Genomic DNA, 22,372 nt, shown 5'->3' on the forward strand with positions numbered 1-22,372 from the left:
AGATATGCTAGACATTCGTAAGCCCCTCATGCTTCACCCACCATTCTAGAGGACATGCTTCCATGCTGATGATGCTCGTTAAAAAAATAATGCATTAATTAAATTTGTGACTGAACTCCTTGAGGGAGAATTGTATGTTCCCTGCTCTGTTTTACCCACCCTCTGCCATATATTTCATCTCATAGCAGTCTCAGATGATGACCCAGCACATGTTGTTCATTTTAAGAACATTTTCACTGCAGATTTCACAAAACACAAAGAAGGTACCAATGTGAGATTTCTAAAGATAGCTATGGCACTTGACCCAGGTTTAAGACGCTGAAGAGGGATGACATGTGGAGCATGCCTTCAGAAATCTTAAAAGAGCAACACTCTGATGCGGAAACTACAGACCCCGAACCACCAAAAAAGAAAATCAACCTTCTGCTGGTGGCATCTGACTCATAATGAAAATGAACATGCATCAGTCCTCACTGCTTTGGATTGTTATCTAGCAGAACCTGTCATCAGTATGGATGCATGTCCTCTGGAATGGTGGTTAAAGCATGAAGGGACATATGAATCTTTAGTGCACCTGGCATGTAAATATCTTGCGACACCAGCTACAATAGTGCCATGAGAACACCTGTTCTCACTTTCAGGTGACATTGTGAACAAGAAGCGGGCAGCATTATCTCTTGCAAATTGTAACCAAACTTGTTTGTCTGAGCGATTGGTTGAACAAGAAGTAGGACTGAGTGGACTTGTAGGCTCTAAAGTTCTACATTTTTTTAAGTTTTTGAATGCAGTTATTTTTTGTACATAATTCTACATTTGTAAATTCAACTTTCATGATAAAGAGATTGCACTACAGTACTTGTAATGGGGAAATTGAAAAATATTTTATTTTTACTGTGCAAATATTTGTCATAAAAAATAAATATGAAGTGAGCACTGTACACTTTGAATTCTGCGTTATAATTGAAATCAACATCTTTGAAAATGTAGAAAACATCCACAAATATTTAAACGAATGGTATTCTATTATTGTTTAACAGTGCGATTAATCGCTCTTATTATTTTAATCACTTGACAGGCCTCCTTAGCACGTATTGTATAGCACTTTATACCAAAGCACTGTCTGAATGTTATTAACGCGCTACAGGGAAAGCTCGTTAACTCATACTTTCCCCAACCTGTAACATGGCATTGACGGGGGGTATGGATGTAGCGTAGACATTCCGCTGGGAGGTAGCTGGTCTTCCTCAGAGTATGAACACACGGGGTCTAGCACGAACATTGCTTTTTATTGGCTCCACTTGAGCCAGATTTTGAAAGCCAGACCCACGTGATCATGCATGTCCATTTACACTTACTTAATTTACATGCAAAAATCCCCAGTGTCCATCCACAGTTGAGACACTGATTCTTCCCTGGTCCAGGGTAATTAATTCATCCCACTCTGTCCCCCAGCATAAAGCCTGCCCATACAGCTACACTCATCCCTTGATTATTTGCAACGGTCTCCTTGTGAGTCATGTGAACTCTGGATTTTAAGGCCAGAAGAGAGCATTAGTATCCTCTAGCTGACCTCCTGCATAACACACGCCAAAGGGCCTCACCCAGTGATTCTTGTATCAAGAACCTCTATTTGAGCTAAAGCAGTTCTGAAAGAGATCCAGTCTTGATTTAAAGACTTCAAGTGACAGAGCATCCACCACATCCCGAGATAAGTTGTTCCAATGGTTAATTATCCCCACTGTTAAAAATGTGCACCTTAATTCTCAACTGAGTTTGTCTGGCTTCAGCTTCCAACCCTTGGATCGCATGATGCCTTTTCTACTAGATTAAGGAGCTGCCTACTATCAGAAATCTCCTCCTCGTGTAGGTACTTGGAGACTGATCAAGTCTCCTCTCAATCTGGAAAAACTAGTAAGACTGAACTTCTCAAATCTCTTGCTATAATGTTTGACAAGACCTATTTTCCCCTACGCTAAGACCGCTGCACTTAGTGGCATTAATCATGCTACCATCCTTTCATTTTTTACTGAGTGAGACCCCTATCAGCCTTCCGTGAGTCTTTCCAGGATTGACGTCAGGCCTACAGGTCTACCGCGGGTATCCCATTTACTCTTTTCAAATATTAGCCTAACATGATCTTTTCCCCCATCCTCTGGAACTTCCCCAGTGTTCCAAGATTTGGAAAAATGAACATTCCTGGGTCAGGAAGCTCCTCAGCTAATTATTTTAAAACTCTTTTCTGAATATTTCTGCCTTTTCTGTCAGAATGGAATTGTGGCTGGCAGGGCTTGTATCATAAATATAATGGGGAGGGGTTAAGAAGCTCTGATACAGTATTAAAAAATCCTCTTACCTATAAAGGGTTAAGAAGCTCAAGTAACCTGGCTGGCACCTGACCAAAATGACCAATAAGGGGACAAGACACTTTCAAATCTGGGTGGGGGGGAAAAGGCTTTGTCTGTCTGTGTGATGCCGCTGCCGGGGACAGATCAAGAAAGCAAGCAATCCAACTCCTAAAGAGTTAGTAAGTAGTCTAGCTAGAAAATACGTTAGATTTTCTTTTGTTTTTGGGCTTGTGAAATTTGCTGTGCTGGTGGGAATGTGTATCTCTGTTTTTGTGTCTTTTTGTAACTTAAGGTTTTGCCTAGAGGGATTCTCTGTGTTTTGAATCTGACTGCCTGTGAGATTATCTTCCATTCTAATCTTACAGAGTGTTTTGTTTATCTTTTTTTCTTCTTCTAATAAAGTTCTGTTTTTTAAGAATCTGATTGGGTTTTTAGGGTCCTAAAAACCCAAGGCTGGTCTGTGCTCATCTTGTTTATTCTCAAGCCTCCCCAGGAAAGGGGGTGTAAGGCTTGGGGGGATATTTTGGGGGAACAGGAACTCCAAGAGGTCCTTTCCCTGATTCTTTGTTAAATCACTTGGTGGTGGCAGCATACCCTCCAAGGCAAACAGTTTGTGCCTTGGGGAAGTTTTACCCTAAGCTGGTACAAATAAGTTTAAGGGGTCTTTCATGCGGGTCCCCACATCTGTACCCTAGAGTTCAGAGTGAGGAAGGAACCCTGACAGCTTGTATCCCGCATTTCCCATTAAGGTGAGGAGATACTTACTTGAGTTTAAGTTCTCGTGTCTGTTCATTTTGCGCTTCTTCCAGGTCCTGCCGCACCCTGATGTACTCATCATGCTGGTCCTGAATCTCTGCCTTCACAGCCTGCAGCTTGGCGTACAGCTGGGACACCACGAAAGAGCTTCTGTTAGTACCTGTTCATGCAGCAGCTTCCAGGATGTGGCCTGAGGTCTCATCCCATGTGAAAAGCAAGTCATTTACTCACAGTATCCCCAAAAGACCTGAAAAATGGGTCTCCTTAGGGTCTTTGGGTCTTCACACTGGGGAAGCCCAAAGTTCATCCAACATTAAGCAACACGGAACATTTGCAGGAGCCTGAACGCTGCGCATGTGCCGGATGTGGTTAAATGAAGTGGGCTGCACCTTTATTACAAAGGTGAGTCTTGCAGGGGCTTTGGGACAGATCCTCATCTGGTGATGCTGACTGACAGCAGCTATGATTCCAGCACTCTGTGTTCCACCTTGATCTGAGGGGCCTGTGGAGACTATAGGCCCCAGTGTGCAATATCTTCCCCATGGTCGGAGCTGCCTGGCTCACCTGTGTAGCAGCTCACCTGTGTAGCACTGAAAACGTCATGCCACAATGTCACAAAGGTGTCATGGACCTACGGCAGCCCAGATACAATCAGGGACACTGCTAGGGTTGTCACCCGTCCGGGTTTTACCTGGACAGTCCGGTTTTTGGCTTCTGTGTCTGGGTTCCATTCAGTGTTGCCAGGTGCCCGGTTTTCAACCGGAAAGTCTGGTCGAAAAGGCAACCGGGCACCTGAACCCAAAGTCCAGTTACTGCAGGGCAAGGGGCAGTGCTGGATCATTAACTCGCACCAGCTCCTGCTTAGCCAGGGTCGCCTCCTACCTGCCGGCAGGCTCCTTGAGATGACTCAGTGAGCAAAGGGGGCTGTGGGAAGAGGAGCAAGTGATGGGGGCCAGGCCTTGGGGAAAGAGACGGAGAAGGGGCAAGGCCTCGAGGGAAGAGTCAGAGCAGGGGCAGGGCCTTGGGAGAAGAGGTGGGGCAGGGGCAGGGGCAGGGCCTCGGGGGTCCAGTTACCAGCAATTACAGAAGTGGCAACCCTAGACACTACTTGTCCTGCAAGTGCTACGTTCACAGGAAGCAAGACAAACCCACAACCCTCCTCCCAGTTTCAGCACAACAGTAAAGGCACCTTATAGTGTCATTAAAAAGAAACCCAGCCTGAGACTGGCTCCCCACAGCTGTGTCCCAGCACAGGCAGCCTCTCACCTTCTTCAGTTTCTTGGTTTTGATCTCCACTTCCTGCTGCAGAGACGTGAAGGTCTCCCGCAGCTCCATGGTCTCCTCATCCCGCAGCAGCATCTCCTGCTGCATCTCCCGCTCCCGACGTTTCTGTATCCAGGAAAAACACAAAACCCAGTTGAACAAGAAAGAGCCAGTAACAGGAACAACCCCCCACCATCAAAATCATCCTGCTGGCTTGCAGAGCATGATGGGTAGTTATATGCAAATTTTACAGTGGAGGGGGACTACATTTGGGCATGTGATTTGGAGCCTTTCATCTCAGGGTGTCCAGCGCAATGGCTGGCTGGGCTTGTAGTGACTGAAAGTCATTAGCATCTGATGGTAAGTTGGTAGCCCCTTTCTGGCCCACCACACACCCAACGCCGCCACAACTCACAGTCGCATTCGCGGTCTTGGCCTAGAGACTAGGGATTGTTGAGATGAGTCACCCCAAAGCCTATGGACCTCCCCTTTCCCTACAATGGGATCTCCTCGAATCTAGCTACACCAAGCCAAAGACAGAATGAAGCAGCTGTACTTGTGTATGGCATCCGCTGTCCCACACTTGCCTTGGCACTGTGGATGGGAACAAACGGTGATATCGCCTAGGTGGACGGAGTTTAAACACAGCTCCTTAATTTGGTTTGCAATGCATTCTGTCTGACCGGTGGTGTTTTGCTGGGTGCCCATCACTGGTATCTGGGCACTGTCCACTGGGAACTGGACTGAGCCTGGCAACTCCTTTAATACAAGCCACCTAACTATACGACTCAGTTACTCAGGACCAGAGGTTTTGTCAAGTTCACCAAGGAACTGTGAACTTTCATATAAATCAGGGGTCGGCAACCTTTCAGAAGTGGTGTGCCGACTCTTCATTTATTCACTTTAATTTAAGGTTTCGCATGCCAATAATACATTTTAACATTTTTTAGAAGGTCTCTCTCTATAAGTCTATATACTATATAACTAAACTATTGCCGCAGGAGGGTGCCAGCAGATCGAGGGACGTGATCGTTCCCCTCTATTCGACATTGGTGAGGCCTCATCTGGAGTACTGTGTCCAGTTTTGGGCCCCACACTGCAAGAAGGATGTGGAAAAATTGGAGAGAGTCCAGCGAAGGGCAACAAAAATGATTAGGGGACTGGAACACATGACTTATGAGGAGAGGCTGAGGGAACTGGGATTGTTTAGTCTGCAGAAGGGAAGAATGAGGGGGAATTTGATAGCTGCTTTCAACTACCTGAAATGGGGTTCCAAAGAGGATGGATCTAGACTGTTCTCAGTGGTAGCAGATGACAGAACAAGGAGTAATCGTCTCACGTTGTAGTGGGGGAGGTTTAGGTTGGATATTAGGACAAACTTTTTCACTAGGAGGGTGGTGAAACACTGGAATGGGTTACCTAGGGAGGTGGTGGAATCTCCTTTCTTAGATATTTTTAAGGTCAGGCTTGACAAAGCCCTGGCTGGGATGATTTCGTTGGGGTTGGTCCTGCGTTGAGCAGGGGGTTGGACTAGATGACCTCCTGAGGTCCCTTCCAACCCTGATATTCTATGATTCTATGTAAACAAGGTTTTCAAAATGTTTAAGAAGCTTCATTTAAAATTAAATTAAAACGCTGATCTTATGCCACCAGCCTGCTCAGCCCGCTGCCAGCCTGGGGTTCCGTTCACCTAGGCCGGCAGCAGGCTGAGCGGGGCCTGTGGCCAGGACCCCGGCTGGCAAGGGGCCGGCAGCCAGAACCCCAGACAGGCAGCGGGCTGAGGGGGGCCGGCAGCTGGGACCCCAGACTGGCAGTGGGCTGAGCGGCTCAGCCCGCTGCCACTCAGCCCGCTATCAGTCTGGGGTTCCGTCTGCCGGCTCCTGCCAGCCAGGGTCCTGGCTGCTGGCCCTGCTCAGCCTGCTGCCGGTCTGGAGTCCCGGTCCTGTCCACATAGAGTAGGTACCTACCTTCTCCCTGGTTCTAGCCATTCTCTTCCTCTCTCTCTCCACTGAGCTGAGGGTGGGAGTGCACTGAGCACAGGGCTGGGGGTAAAGGAGCAGGCTGGGGGTTGGGGTGCAGGGTCTGGCCAGGAGCTAGAATAAGGGAGGGGGCTCAGGGTTGGGGCAGGAGGTTTGGGTGTGGAGCGCTTACCTGAGCAGCTCCCATTTGGTGTGAGGGGTGCAGGTGGGAATGTGGGGGGTGTGTGCAGGAGCTCCCGTTTGGTGCTCAGGGTGGGAGTGGGGATGTGGGGGGTGCAAGAGTCAGGGCATGTGGTGGGGGGGCTGGGTATGTGTGGGGGGTGCAGGAGTCAGGGCAGGGGGCTGGGGGGGCTGGGTATGTGTGGGGGGTGCCGGAGTCAGGGCTGGGGTTGTGGGGGGTGGGGATGCAGGGGTCAGGGCACGGGTCTGGGGTGTGTGGGGGGTGCAGGAGTGAGGGCATAGGGCTGGGTGTGTGTGAGGAGGGTTCAGGGGTGAGGGCAGAGGGCTGGGGTGTGTGGGGGGTACAGGGGTCAGGGCAGAGAGCTGGGGTCGTGGGGGTGCTCCCAGCCCCCTGCCCCGAGCGGCTCACGGCAGGGGGCTGGAGGGGATATGCCATGATTCCACCCCCTTCCCCAAGGTCCCCGGAGCAGAGAGCTTGCTGCTGAAGGGCCATCAGCTGATCGGCCGCAGGGAGGGAGAGGAGGAGGGGCAGGAACCCAGCATGCTGGGGGAAGAGGTGGGGGGCAGGGGAAGCTTGCCTGCTCTGCCCGGGTCCGGCAGACAGCAGCGTGCCATTAAAAATTGGCTCATGCGCCGTGTTTGGCATGCGTGCCATAGGTTGCTGACCCCTGATATAAATATATGCAGTATATATAACTGACTCAGGCATCATCTATTGCCAGTATCTGACATCAAGGATGGTGCAAGGACAAGTCTTTAGGGACCACTGGATGTTGCCAGAGGATGTTGTGAAGGCCAAGTTTATAAAAGGGTTCAAACAAGAACTAGATAAGTTCATGGAGGGTAGGTCCATCAATGGCTATTAGCCAGGATGGGCAGGGATGGTGTCCCTAGCCTCTGTTTGTCAGGAGCTGGGAATGGGTGACAGGGGATGGATCACTGGATGATTCCCTGTTCTGTTCATTCCCTCTGGGGCACCTGGCATGGGCCACTGTTGGAAGACAGGACACTGGGCTAGATGGGCCTTCGGTCTGACCTTATGGCTAGGCTGCTCTTATGTTTACTATCCAGTGTCAGCCCTGCTCAGCCATCTCCTAAGGCAGAGTCTTTACCTGCTCAGCTATCTCCTGCCTCTTCAGCTCCAGCATCTTCTGCTGCTCATTTGTGTGGTCCATGATGTTCCTCCCTCCTATCAGCAGCTTGCTCTCCATCGCCTAGGGGCAGGAGACAAAGGGAGATGGGGAGGAATCAGAACCTTTCTCTCACATGCACACACAGGAAAGGAGCCAGAGGCTAATAAGGGGGGACGGCCACCTGACCTTGCAGCTTCTACCCTGCTGCGGCAAGTGGAACATATCACCTTGGAGGGGGGAGCAGAGCGGGGACTGATCAGCTTTGTGGGTGGTAGGAAGACAGGAGGGATCGCAGCTACTTGGAGGACAGAATGAATATCCCGCTCCGGCTTGCTGATGGGGAACAATGGGCTGAAACTGGTCAGAACACTGAGCATTCGTACAGCACTTGCCATTTGCAGATCACATGCAAACATTACCTCATTAACCTCCCCCCACCCCTCTTGAGATCGCTCTTTACTACCCACATGTACAGATAGGGAAACCGAGGCACACAGGTGATGGCCAAACAGTGGGGTTTTCAAACGTGACCGAGAGATGTAGAAGCACAAGTCCCACTGAAAGTCACGTAGGTGCTTTTGAAAATACCACTCACCATGTTCAAAACTGGCCGTGGATTTTGAGTGCTTCCATTTTGGGGTGCCCGACTCTAGACACCTTGAGATTCAGAAGTGTGCTGCTGAGCATCCGCTCCTGCCACTGGCTTCAGCTGGGATCAGAGATGCTCAGCTCCCCCCACAAAGCAGGTCAGGCCCCCAGATCAGTGGTCCCCTTTGAAAATGTCGGGCTAAGTGACTTGGCAGTGGCAGAGTAAAGACTACAACTCAGGACTTTCTGGGCCCCCCCCGTGCGGATTTCATTCCCGACACATGTAAAGTCTTGTTCTGTGTTTGCCAGCGCCTAGCCGCCCGGGGCCACGAGGCACTGCTGCAATAGGAGTCAATCAGTCAGGGTCCCACGGGAAGGAAGAGTGAAATGCACTAAGATAAGATCACGGCAGGGGTGGGGACAGTCCAGTGTGACGCTGTCATGGGGAAGCAAATGCCATATTGGGGTGCAGTCAGAGACCAGGGAACCCTGTTCAGGGACATCTGCCCCAGAAACGACAGCGTTTCAGCACGCACCGGGCGCCAGGGTCTGGATCACCAGGCCATGAAAAGCTGTTCTGAGCAGGGCTAGCTGACATGGAGGCAAAGACCCCTGAGCCTGGCTCCTTGAGTGCTTGCTCCTTTGCTACCATGCTGGCGACAAGGTCAAGAACTTGCACCTGATGCCGTGCAATGGGGAGTAAGCAGAGGGACTCAAAGGGCGGCTGATGCTGCTGGAGTAATGGAAGAAGAAGATGGTCCGAGCAGCCGTGTTTTGAATGGAGTGGCGCGGTTTGGACATCAGGGAGAGGGAAGTTACAGTTACCAAGATGGGAGATAACGAGGGCCTGGCTGCGAGACCAGAGAGAAAAGCCTGGCTCTTCGGGGTGCAACGGAGGAGGAGGGTCAGGATCGGGACACAGCCTGGCCGTGTGCAGAGCAAGAGAGAGGGAAGAATCAGCACAATCAGCCTAAAGACAAAACGGACATTGGCCTTTTCAGATTCAGGGTGTCCCAGGTGACCTTGGTAAGGAAATGTCTCGTCCTTGTTTTTTAAAGTATGTTTTTCATTAATCTACCTTAGCCCCGTTAAAGCATTTCAGTGCCTCATTCAGCCTGCTTCTGATCAGCCCACTTAGCCACTGTCAGCTGCTGATAAGGCCCTAGAAGTTACTGTCCGAGTCACTTGAATATGGAGTTAGCAACTCAGCAAGTGTTCAGGCCCTGTCTGTGTGGAAGACAGTAACCAGATCTCAGACGCATTTGGAGCCTGACTTCTTGTGACTCACAAAAATCACTGGAAAAGGCTTAAAAGGTCTACAATTAAATGACAACAATGAATAACTGTGTTCACAGCTGCATTTTCTAAGGCATCATGCAGAAGAGATGCCAGGTGACGATTCTGCTAGCCAGGCGGAGGCCAGGTGACAAGTTGGAGACCTGTAACCAGCAGGAAAATGCTAAGAGGGTCAGTGCAAAGGGACATGAGAATGGCAGGGATCGGCACAAGGACGGCACAAGCCGTGATGGGCTGCAGCGGAGGAACCGAAGGATAAACACTGGGGAAAGCTTGCTGAGGAGAGTGGAGGTGATGTGGGAGCTGCTAGGGAGGGGCCACTGACTGGACTGTAGTGAAGGAAATGACTGAGAGCGACCAACAGCTCTGCAAGCACCCGAAGGGCAGGGCACCATCCACTGGCAATGCCAGAGTCCTGCTTTGCCGCTCACTAGGGGCTTCCCTGAGAGAGCCTCAAAGCGCTTTCCACACATTCAATTAAGGAATTTGGGACTCAAACGATAACTTCTGCATGGAGGCCTTTGACCCAGTCTCTGCTTCCTGTGGGGTTCAGAGAGGCACAGACAGTCACATGCCAATCTCACACGGCAAGATGGCAGCAGCGCTGGGAATAAATGTAGAACGTCTCCCCTGACGAGGCACCCAGCCCAGCCCAGACTGGGCAGAGCACCATGCAATCACATGCCCACCTTGTGCCTAAGCCACGCAGCACCCATAAACTTCAACACCACCACCACGCTGGGACAGCAGAGGTCCACGACCACGCTGTACGGCTGTGTTCCAGGCATCTAAGAGCTCCACAGGGCTATGACTGACCTGGTGCTGCCAGGGTTAATCCTGTGACCACCGTCAGTCTATGACTGGCCAGTGTCCTCTCCTGACCTCAAGTCCGATCTTCAGAGACTCTGTCTCTGAGCGGGGCAGCATGACCAACAAGGAGCAGCCGATGGTGGCCAACGATGATCAAACCTCTTGAGACCAGTTCTCAATGACACGTCCCTATTACTGATAAAGTCAAACCATCTTCTACCCAGTAGGTGCCACTGGCAACGCGTATGAAAGGCCTCCAGCCTCCTGCATGAACAGCATGTCTGCTGAAATATCCACACCACAGAAAACAACCCTATACGTGACGCTAACTGGTCACCTTGTTTCCTAGCTCTGGGTGGCCACTCCAAAATGTGCCACCCATAGAGTGTCATGGAGTGTGGGGGAGTCCAGGCCCTGCACCCCCCTTCCTGGGATTCACTGAGACTCTAAGCCAGCCAGTAAAACAGGAGGTTTATTGGACAACAGGAACACAGCCCAAAACAGAGCTTGTGGGGTACACCCAGGACCCCTCAGTCAAGTCCTTCTGGGGGAGCAGGGAGCTTAGACCCCAGCCCTGGGGTTCCCTGTGTTCCTCCACCCAGCACCAAACTGAAAACTAAACCCCACCAGCAGGCTCCCTTCTGCAGCCTCCGTCCACATTCCTGGGCAGAGGTGTCACCTCCCCATCCCCCTCCTGGCTCAGGTGACAGGCTCTCAGGTCTCCCATCCCCAGGGCACATTCCCAGGTCAACACTCCCCCCTCCCTGCTGAGTCACATCGTCACATCTCTCCCCGCTTCGAGACTGAACTGAGCGGGGTCACTGTGACCAGTGACCTGGGGAAGTTCGGGGCCCCCTCTCCGGGACAGCGCATCCGCTATCAGGTTGGCGCTTCCCTTCACGTGGACCACATCCATGTCGTAATCCTGCAGGAGCAGGCTCCATCTCAGGAGTTTGGCGTTGGCTCCTTTCATCTGGTGCAGCCAGGTCAGGGGAGAGTGGTCGGTGTACACAGTGAAGTGTCGCCCGAAGAGATAGGGCTCTAGTTTCTTGAGGGCCCACACCATGGCCAGGCACTCGATGGCTGTGTAGTGTTGCTCCCGGGGTAGCAACTTCTTGCTCAGGTACACGATGGGGTGTCTCTCCCCCTTTTCATCCTCCTGCATTAACACCGCCCCCAGCCCCGTGTCTGAGGCATCGGTGAACACCACAAAGGGCTTGTCAAAGTCTGGGTTTGCCAGAACTGGGCCACTGACCAGAGCCTCCTTCAGCGCCCGGAAAGCCTCCTGGCACTGCTCAGTCCAGACCATCTTGTCTGGCTTCCCCTTCTTGCATAGCTCAGTGATGGGGGTGGCTATGGTGCTAAAGTGGGGTTCAAACCTTCGATAGTATCCTGCCAACCCAATAAAGGCTTGGACCTGCTTTTTGGTGTGGGGAGCGGGCCAGTCTCTGATCACCTCCACCTTGGCTGGTTCCGGCTTTAGGCGGCCGCTCCCCACGCAATGGCCCAGGTAAGATACTTCCGCCATCCCCACCTTGCACTTCTCCGCTCTTACAGTCAGCCCAGCCCCCTGGAGTCGGTCCAGCACTTGTCTAACCTGGGACACATGGTCCTCCCAGGTCTGGCTAAAGACACAGATGTCATCAATATACGCCACGGCAAAACTCTCCATCCCCCTCAGGAGCTGGTCCACCAGGCGCTGGAAGGTGGCCGGCGCTCCCTTGAGGCCGAAAGGCAGGGTCAGGAACTCATAGAGCCCCAGAGGCGTGATAAAGGCCGATTTCAGCCGGGCATCTGCATCCAGCGGCACTTGCCAGTAGCCCTTTGTAAGGTCCATGGTGGTAAGATACCGAGCTCCTCCCAGCTTGTCTAGGAGCTCGTCCGGCCTGGGCATGGGGTAGGCATCAGATACAGTGATGGCACTGAGCTTCCGATAGTCCACACAGAACCGGACCGACCCGTCCTTTTTGGGGACCAGCACCACCGGCGAGGCCCAAGGGCTGGCAGATGGCTGGATCACCCCCAAAGCCAGCATGTCCCGGACCTCTCTTTCCAGGTCCTGAGCAGTTTTCCCTGTGACTCGGAAGGGGGAGCATCTTATCGGTGGGTGCAACCCTGTCTGCACCCAGTGGACAGTCAGATTAGTGCGTCCAGGCCGGTTGGAAAACAGCTGTCGGTACGGATGCAGCACCCCCCTGACCTCAGCTTGCTGGGCAGGGGTTAGCTGATCCGAGAGGGGAATTGTTTCCAGGGGTAAACCAGCTCTGGTCCCAGGGAACAGATCTACTAAAGGGTCATCTCCCTGCTCCTCCCAATGTCCACACACGGCCAACACCACATTCCCCCTGGCATAATATGGCTTCATCGTATTCACATGGTACACCCGGCGGTGGTGCGCCCGGTTCGACAGCTCCACCACGTAGTTTACCTCATTGAGCTGCTTGACAACCTTGAAAGGGCCCTCCCAGGTGGCCTGTAGTTTGTTCTTTCTCACAAGGATGAGAACCATCACCGGATCCCCGGTGGCGTAGGCACGGGCCCGCGCTGTGCGGTCATACCAGACCTTCTGCTTCTTCTGGGCTCTGGTCAGATTCTCCCTGGCCAGGCCCATGAGTTCAGCCAGTCTCTCTCGGAAGATCAGGACATACTCCACCACTGACTCTCCATCGGGAGTGGCCTTCCCCTCCCACTCGTCTCTCATCAGGTCCAGGGGGCCCCTCACCCTCCTGCCATATAACAGTTCGAAAGGCGAAAATCCGGTAGACTCCTGGGGCACCTCCCTGTACGCGAACAGCAGGTGAGGTAAGTACTTGTCCCAATCCTGCGGGTGCTGGTTCATAAAGGTTTTCAGCATCATCTTTAGCGTCCCATTGAACCTCTCCACCAGCCCATTGGACTGGGGGTGATAAGCTGAGGCTCAGTCGTGCCGGACCCCACATTTCTCCCACAAGCACCGGAGCAGGGCCGACATGAAGTTGGAGCCTTGGTCTGTCAAGACTTCCTTGGGGAACCCCACTCGGCTGAAAATGGTCAGGAGCGCATCGGCCACGGTGTCGGCTTCAATGGAAGCTAAGGGCACCTGCCTCGGGGTAGCAGGTGGCAAAATCTACCACCCCCAGAATGTATTTCTTCCCCGACCGGGTCGTCTTGCTGAGAGGCCCCACGATGTCCATGGCCACCTTCTGGAAAAGCTCCTCTATGATGGGCAAAGGCCTCAAAGCCGCTTTCCCCTTGTCCCGGGCCTTCCCCACCCTCTGACAGGGGTCACAGGATCGGCAATACTGCCGGACCGTGGTAAAGACCCCGGGCCAGTAAAAGTTCTGTAGCAACCTCTGCCGGGTGCGCCGGATTCCCTGGTGCCCTGCGAGGGGGATGTCATGGGCCAGGTACAGGAGCTTGCGGCGATACTTCTGGGGGGCCACCAGCTGCCTCCTGATCCCACAGGACTCTACTTCCCTTGTGGGAGCCCATTTTCGGTACAGGAACCCCTTCTCCCACAGGAACCTCTCCTGGCAGCCTCTGCTCATGGTCCGTACCACCCTGAGGTCGGCCAGGTCCCTGAGCTTCCGCAAGGAGGGATCTTTCCTCAACTCGGCCTGGAACTCAGCGGCTGGGGAAGGGATGGGGCCCGGTTCCCCCTCAGTGGCCAGGTCTGAGGCCTCAGCCTCTCTGAGCCGTGCCCCTCGGCGCTCCCTCCCCACCAGGGTAGGGTCCTGCGCCTCCGGTGTGGTACCCTCCCCGAGGTCAGGGTGCAGTGCCCCTCGCCGGCTCTGGCTACGGGTCACAACCAGGGCGGTCTGGGGCTTGCTTGGCCAGTCCTCTAGGTCTCCCCCCATCAAAACTTCAGTGGGCAAATGGTGGTGTACCCCCACATCCTTGGGGCCCTCCTTGGCCCCCCATTTCAGGTGTACCCTTGCCACGGGCACCTTAAATGGGGTCCCGCCCACCCCTGTCAGGGTCAGGTAGATGTTGGGCACCACCCGATCTGGGGCCACCACCTCGGGCCGGGCCAGCGTCACCTCCGCGCCTGTATCCCAGTATCCATTGACCTTCCTCCCATCCACCTCCAGGGGAACAAGGCACTCTCTCCGGAGGGACAGCCCCGCGCCCACCCTGTAAACCGAGCACCCTGAGTCCAGAGCCTCCAGCCCTCTGGCGGAGCTGGCATGGGGTACTCTTCCCTCCTGCGCAGGTGGTAAACTGGCAGCCCCCCTTTCCTGGGTCGTCTGCCCCTTGTCCAGCTGAGTCCCTACCCAGTTAACCCTGGTAGGTTGGGTCTGCTCAATTTGTCCCTCAGCCCGGGGCACTGGGTCCGTACGTGGCCTCTCTGGCCACAGTGATAGCAGCTCAGGTCACGTTGGGCCCCTCGAGCGGGTCGGAGGGGCCCGACCCCAGGTGTTCCCCTTTGGAGGGGGTTCTCCCTATTTCCCCGCTGGGAGGCCCCCTGGTGACTCTCTCTCTGCATCGGGGGGGGGGGGTGTTCTTTTGGGACTCCTCCCTGCTACCCGCTGACCGACTGTTCACAAACTCGTCGGCCAGCTGCCCTGCGTGCTGGGGGTTCTCGAGCTTTTTGTCCACCAGCCACAGCCTCAGGTCGGAAGGGCACTGTTCATACAGTTGCTCCAGTACGATTAGGTCAAGCAGGTCCTCTTTAGCTTGGGCCCCAGCTGTCCACTTGCGGGCATATCCCTGCATCCGGTTGGCCAGTTGTAGGTAGGTGACCTCAGGCGTTTTACGCTGACTCCGGAACCTTCTCCGGTACATCTCGGGGACCAGTCCAAACTCATGGAGCAGGGCCTGTTTGAACAGTTCATAGTCCCCTGCCTCCGCCCCGTCATTCGGCTGTACACCTCCACGGCTTTGGGATCCAGTAAGGGGGTGAGGAACTGGAGCCTGTCTGCAGGGTCAACCCTGTGCAGCTCGCAGGCATTCTCAAAGGCCGTCAGGAAGCTATCTATGTCCTCCCCCTCCTTCGCTGGGCCAGGAAGCACTTATCAAAGTTCCTTGCAGTCTTGGGTCCCCCCACACTCACCGCAGCCGGGGCCCCACTGCTCCTCAGCCTGGCCAGCTCCAGTTCATGCTGTCTTTGTTTCTCCTTCTCCTGACGTTCCCTCTCCTTCTCCTCCTGCTCATGTTGACGTTGTTTCTCCTCATGTTGACGTTGGTTTTTCATGATCCTCCAGCTCCCTCATTTTCATCTCCCTCTCCCATTCCAGCCGCATCCGCTCCAGGGATGGGGAGCTCCGCCGGGAGGATCCCCTGCTGGCTGCCGGGGTCAGGGTGCCCTCGGTATTCGCTGGGCTTCCCCCAACCCCTCCCCCAGACATAGGTAGGAAGGGTCTCGGGATGTCCTCGGCAGCAGTCTGACCCCTCCCAGCCCGGTCAGGCCCCAGGGCCCACGCTGCGTCTGCCGGGCGGCTTCCCTCAGGGACAGGGATCGGGTCATCCAAGCGATCCCTCTCCTCCAGCTGGGCAATCAGCTGTTCCTTGGTGGACCTCCCGATGCGCAGCCCCCTCTGCCTGCACAGCTCCACCAGGTCGCTCTTCAGGCGTTTAGCGTATGTCTCCCTGCTGGCCATTCGCAGGCCGGGCAGCTTTCTACGGTTTCCAGGAAAAGCCCCTAGTGTGCCAGGCCTTCTTGAGGTCACCACCTCTTTGCCAGGGTCGAGCTGCAGACTCCTCCGCCCCTGGGACCGCTCGCTGCAATCCCCCGGGGGACCCTGTTACTGCAAAAGTCCTTCTCTCTGGTCACACACTCCCAGGGGTTAACCGCCCCCCAAAACCGTCTCTCTCTGAATCTTCAGCACGCCTGGTCCCTGTCAATTCCCCTTCATTTTACTGTTCCCCAGTCACTCACTGCAGGAAACGCCGTTCACGGGGTGCAGTACATCCCAGCGCTGCCACCAGTTGTCACGGAGTGTGGGGGAGTCCAGGCCCTGCACCCCCCTTCCTGGGATTCACTGAGACTCTCAGCCAGCCAGTAAAACAGAAGGTTTATTGCACAACAGGAACACAGCCCAAAACAGAACTTGTGGGGTACACCCAGGACCCCTCAGTCAAGTTCTTCTGGGGGAGCAGGGAGCTTAGACCCCAGCCCTGGGGTTCCCTGTGTTCCTCCACTCAGCACCAAACTGAAAACAACCCTCCCCCAGCAGGCTCTCTCCTGCAGCCTCTGTTCACATTCCTGGGCAGAGGTGTTACCTCCCCCTCCTGGCTCAGGTGACAGGCTCTCAGGTCTCCCATCCCCAGGGCACATTCCCAGGTCAGCACTTCCCCCTCCCTGCTGAGTCACATCGTCACAACCTGGATTTGTGCTGGAAATGGCCCAACTTGATGATCACTTTATATAAGCTATTACCAGCAGGACAGTGGGGTGGGAGGAGGTATTGTTTCATGATCTCTGTGTGTATATAAAGTCTGCTGCAATTTCCACGGTATGCATCCGATGAAGTGAGCTGTAGCTCACGAAAGCTCATGCTCAAATAAATTGATTAGTCTCTAAGGTGCCACAAGTCCTCCTTTTCTTTTATCGTCACATAGAGAATCACCAGCGGACTTTAAGGAGGCAGAATGTAATCAAACAAACATGCTGGAATTTGGCAAGGTCCTGGGGGTAACACAACACTCTGGAGAAAGATGCCATGGGACCCATAAAGGCCATGAGTGATCGGAACGTTGATTTTATGCCTCATTTAGAAGATGTCACCTACAGCAAAGCAGCACCTGATGCTACCATCCTTGTGAACCGGCTCTGTCCGGATGCAAAAGCATCACCTACAGAATTATCAAGAACACCCTTCCTAGGAGTCCCATCCAAGTGGTAAGGGAGCGTAACACCGATTAGCACATGAGGTCTGCCAAGATCACAGCCCCAGTCTGTGTAGCTGCAGAACAAACCAGAATCCAATGGAAACTGAACACAGTAAAACCCCCTAGAAGACCACTTCAGATATCTCATCCCATTGTAACACTGGCCCATTCTATTCATGGCCTCATCCTCCATGTCAGCATGTCAGCATTGAAATTATCTTAAAAATAGCTTTGGCTAAAAGTATGGCCCATCTGCACTGCTGTCAAATCTAAGAGAACTTCACTTTTCAGATGCTTTCCCAAAACGCAGAGTTTTGAGAAGTTACCAGGATGGAAAACACTAGAAGCCCAGATCTCCACTGTCTTGCATCTTGTGTAATTATTTACACTGGGGCAAAATAGGCTCTGATCTGGCAGCATTTCCTACCCCTGTGTCAGGCGCAGGACAACAGAGAATGAGGCCCATGGAGCCTGGTTTTGATCCGTTTTATACTAATGCGCCTTCATTCAGTTCAGTGGAGTTACTCCTGATTCACTGGTGCAGTTGAAAGCAGGATCAAAATCCAAAGTCCTGCTTTTCTGCCATTTATCTGCCAGAATATTTGGCAACTGGTAGATTTAGCCACACATGCAAAGCCAAGCTGGGTCATATTTCAGGTGTCCTTTTGGAGGGTGCCCAGTCCCTGCCCTCATACACCTCTCCCCCAAGAGCACAGTGGAGCTGATGGCTGGAAGGAGGATGGAGGCTGCTGGGGCAGGAATCCAGAGCAGACAGGAAGTTATTCTGAGGGGATGGGGAAGGGTTTCAGTCTACTTCACAATTAATTGTGATGGCTGATTTGATCCAGCAGGTTTTCAGCAAGGGGCAGTGTGATGGAGCATCTGCCCCACACTGGCCTGTAACGGGTTAATAGAGCCTTAAGGAGGCTGTGCAGGAGGCAGCCAATTAGCGAGAGGTGTGAGGAGCAGCCAGTCAGAGCTGGGCAGGCCCATATAAGAGCTGCAGGGCAGAGCAGCTTCAGTTGCTCCCTGGAGCCTGAGGAGGGAGGCCTGGCCGCCTTGCAGGCTGACGACAGACAGCAGCCTGGACACAGCAGTGCTACAGGCAGGGACTCGGGAAGCTAAAGATAGCTCGTGGCAGGCTGCCAGGATCTTCAGGCTGAAGCCCTAACACAAGGGCGAAGAGGGTGCTGGGGCTGCAGCGAAGTGGCCCAAGGAAAGGAACTGAGGCGTTGGAGGGGACGCAGCAAGTGGCACACATCTCCAGAGTAGTGGGTGGGCCCTTTCCCTCCGACAAAAAACCTAGACGTGGTTCTGAGCCCCGTTACGGTCGCTGCCCGACGTGTCCTGTTACCAGGCATTTCTGGCCAATAAAAGCCCGAGGCTGTGACTGTTCACCTAGCCTCAGAGCATATTTAGCCAAGGAGATTGGCATAACAGCACCGCTCAGCCTGGCTCCTACTGGCCAGTGGCTGGCCACCACCTGTAGCTGGGGGGCCCCAGCGTTCTACAGTTCAACTGCAGCGGCCAGCAACCTTCATACCAAGGTGTGGCCCGTGGGAACTATGGTGTCCAGGCCACCTGGATCAAGCTAGAATAGGGGCAGGGATGAGCTGTTTTTCGATGGTACACCATGCCAGCACTTTGGTGCCCATCAACTTATGCAGAATTTAAATGTCCACTTAAAAAATATTAAGTTTCTAGCCCTTGTTGTTGTGAAGGAAACCTTCCAAATGCAGCTTAATGCTGTGATATTGTAGTGCCTTACTGAATCTGTTGGCAGCTCTGAGAAGGAATCACCCCATTCATATTAGTGGGTGTTAACTCTGAAACCTAATGAAGACAACATAGTATTACTTGTTTCACTGCTGATCCTTTTAGCAAAAACAGTCAGCTGTTCTAGGACTGTGAGCAGAGCTTGAGTGGAGCAACCCTTCCTCCTGCCCCATTGCATGCTGGGAGCTGTACTCTCATTTTGTGGTATTAAAAATGAAGAAGGCTGCAATGGGCTTTTTGTGGCCATCCGGAGCAGTCCCTGGGCCCCGGCGGGTTTACTTTTTTGTCTCTTCTGTCCTTTCATTCTTCTCACTAGGCTCACGGACAGATATTTCCATCACAGTTCTTTGTAAGCTGCCCTCTCCTGCGCAAAGCCTGCATGCCGCCGCTGAGCCGTGTCCAGGGTGGGGAGGGCATGAGCGAGCAGCTCCTCAGCCACCTGCATCGTCAAATGAAGTGCCTCCGTCGTGTTAGCAGCCTGCGCTGCCCAGCAGCAGCAGGAGAGCCGGGCTGGTGGGAGCTGCGATGCTGGTTGGCCCTGGGGTGAGGGCACAGAAAGCTGCTCCGGGAGTCCAACCGCTACCGCGGACTCTGCACTCTGGGTTCTGGAGGGTCACACGTTCCACAGTCATCTGGGAATTCCAGGCTGCTTGGAGGATCAGGGACCGGGCAGGGCCTGATGGAGCTAGATGGGGCCTATCGCCTTTGTGTTCACGCTGGGGTGCTACGGACCATCCTCCTCAATATTCCAGTCCAGCCCCCTCGGCGCCGAACCCATCTCGGTAACTGTCCCATGGCTACAATTAACCTTCTCCAGGGCCCCGGGTGGCTGAAAGACCCTCGTGAGTTACATCAAGGACGCAAAGCAGTGGGGAAAAAAGCAGGCCAGAGCAGCGCAGGCAGCCAGAGGACTCTTGGGGGGCGGGGAGGGGGTGTCACAGCCTTGCAACTTGCCTCCATAACAGGATTGCAAGTGAAATGCAAACAGCCCCAAACCAGCCCAGCTGCAGATCTGGCAGAGCTGCGATGCTGACTGGAGCAGCCAGGAACACCCTTCACCTAGCCAGCTCCCTCCCATTTGGCACCGCAAGTGAAAACTGGGACAGGACAGAGCTTCCATCAGCACAGGCTCTGGGGGAGCAAAGGGGACAGACGACATTTCGCTGCAGGCGTGAGGAAGTGGTACACCAACAACTGTATCCCCTGCCACACAGCTGGCGGCATTCGGGCTGCCCCGGCTGGTTGCCCCCTGCTTGGCTGCTTCTGTGGGAGGCCACCCTATATGCACAGACCTGCAGGGATGGACTGTTACCTGCTCCCCCTTATTTTAACAGCTCTGCCTTCATCTCACAGCTGGTATCTAATTCGTTTGTACGCCTGTGATCTCCAGCATTCTGCACACAAAGCTCTGGGCACACTTTCCGGCCCCAGCTCTGACCTAGCGTAGCACACATCTCACATCCTAGGCCTCCCTGCAGCTTGGCCGACGCTCCTCAGTGCCAGCCAGCAGCACCCTCCGCCGCTCCAGTCCCAGCTCTGCCTCAATGCCAACTCGCAGCCCTTGCGCTCTGCCAGCCTTGGGTTCCTCCCTCTGCCCCTGCAGCTCGGGTACTGCTCCTCTCTCCTGCCCTGCCGCACCCTCTGAGACGCCTGCCTTCACTCTGCTGTGAGCACAGCCCAGGAGTTTGAACTCAGGTCTCCAGGGGCACGGGGGATAATGAGGAAGCCCGCTCCAGCCTGGCTGGGGGACCTATCCCAGCAAGCTGCTGCTATGAGCACCCCACTGCTGGCCTCACGCACCCCTGGGACTCAGCAGCGCCATTGTGTTGTTACTGGCGAGGCTCTCGGCTGTGCAATCTCCTCACCAGCACACTCTCTTCATGCATCTTTTATAGCAGCCCAGCAGAGCCCCGTCCTTCCGCTGGCAGCTCCCTGGCAGCAGATGCTAGTTCCTGGCCTCGGGGGAGCAGTTACCCTCAGCAGCACGAGGGAGCCAAGCTGCCTCCCACACGCCGGCTCGGCAAAGCAGAAGTTTCCCATTAGGCTCTGGAGAAGAAAGCGGAGGATGGGAGCCAGGATAGCTCCTTGCAAGCGACTGACAGCAGGGCTGGGATCGCCATAGCTCCAGTCCAACCCAGCCCTGCTGCCACCACCCCTACAAAAATACCAGGTGTGGCAACTGGCTCCTCCAATGTGTTCACAGGGCTGGGGCAGCGGCTCCATTTCCAGAAATTCTCTGGCCTGGGCTAAGCAGGAGGTCTGGGCGGTTGCTTGTAATGGTCCCGCCCAGTCTCCCAAACTTTGCAACCGGCTGGGGTTAGATGCTGGAAAAGGGAGAAAAGGGAGTCAAGGGAAATGCAGGCTGGAGCTTCCTGCTGCCGAGATCTATGGGTAGGTTTACACTGAGGCGCGAAGCCTGCTCCCAGCCCGAGGAGACAGACTCGTGCTACTGAGCGACGAGCGGCAGCGTGGACACTGCGGCAGTGGCTCATAGTCACCCGAGCTCAGACGCCGAGGGCTGATCAGGTGGCAACATCTGCAGGCTCTTTACAGAGCCCTAGCTCCGAGTCTCTCCCCGGGCTGGGCAGCTCGCCCCAGCCCCAGCGGACACATACCCCTCGCGAGCCAGTCGGCGTCGGGGCACGGGAACGACTCTGGCTGCACCGGCGTTACAGCTCTCGGCCCGACCCCACGCAGCGGCCAAGCGGACTTTATAGACGTCAGCCAGGCAGAAACTCAGAGACCACCGGCCCCTCCCCGCAGGGCTCACGGCAATTCCCCATGGACTGTAGCAGCAGGGGGAGGCAGGCCCCATAAGCCAGCTGCAACAAGCTTGGGGTCTGCCGCAGATTACGATACTGCGTAACTGGCCATGCGGGTGTGGCTGCTGTCGGAGCTGGGATACTGGATTAGAGGGACCCAGGGCTGATCCAGCAGCTTCTCCACCTTGCCTGGCCTCCCTCTGCTACCACCATCCACTGCTGCCTCCAACCTTCTCTCTGCCACCTGCTGCCCCTGCGCTGCAGGGAGCACGCACTGCCCTCTATTGCCCTGGCACCCGTTGGGTCATTGGAAAGGGGGAGCGGTGCAATGGCCAGTAATGAGCCAAGAGGCTCATTGCAGTCGCAATGCTGCACCATTGCAGCTCTGTGCTGGCTTTAGGCTGAGATGCCTGGCTGGGGTCCCAACCGTCTGTGGCCATTCATGCTCCCCAACGGGCTTTACACAATAAGTGTTTTAGTCCTGATGACCTGGCCTTGTTCCAAGCGGGTGAGTCCACTCTGCCTCCCTAAACTTCCCCTTCAGTTTTAATTTCGGATCTCAATTTCCCCTCTGGCACTGTTGTGTGGCTGTTAAGTGGCTGCCACGGTCCACCCCAGAAGTGGCTGCATTTTGGGGACAGACAGCATGATGTAAAGCAGCCCCTCTGCATCGC

At 54.3% G+C, this 22,372-nt stretch overlaps 1 protein-coding gene across 2 annotated transcripts in view; it reads right to left on the reverse strand.

Annotated features, from left to right (window-relative positions):
• KIF3C (kinesin family member 3C) overlaps nucleotides 1-22,372 on the reverse strand; it is a 65,983-nt gene that overhangs the window by 12,612 nt on the left and 30,999 nt on the right. For both annotated transcript variants that reach the window (XM_048846065.2, XM_048846063.2), the window contains exons 2-4: nucleotides 7,636-7,737; nucleotides 4,368-4,490; nucleotides 3,111-3,229 (exon numbers count right to left, since the gene is read on the reverse strand). In XM_048846065.2, the coding sequence (XP_048702022.1) occupies nucleotides 3,111-3,229; nucleotides 4,368-4,490; nucleotides 7,636-7,737 (344 nt within the window). The remainder of the gene's footprint in view (nucleotides 1-3,110; nucleotides 3,230-4,367; nucleotides 4,491-7,635; nucleotides 7,738-22,372) is intronic.

The sequence above is a fragment of the Caretta caretta genome, chromosome 3 (genome assembly GCF_965140235.1).
Source record: "Caretta caretta isolate rCarCar2 chromosome 3, rCarCar1.hap1, whole genome shotgun sequence".
NCBI classification, from domain to species: domain Eukaryota; kingdom Metazoa; phylum Chordata; order Testudines; family Cheloniidae; genus Caretta; species Caretta caretta.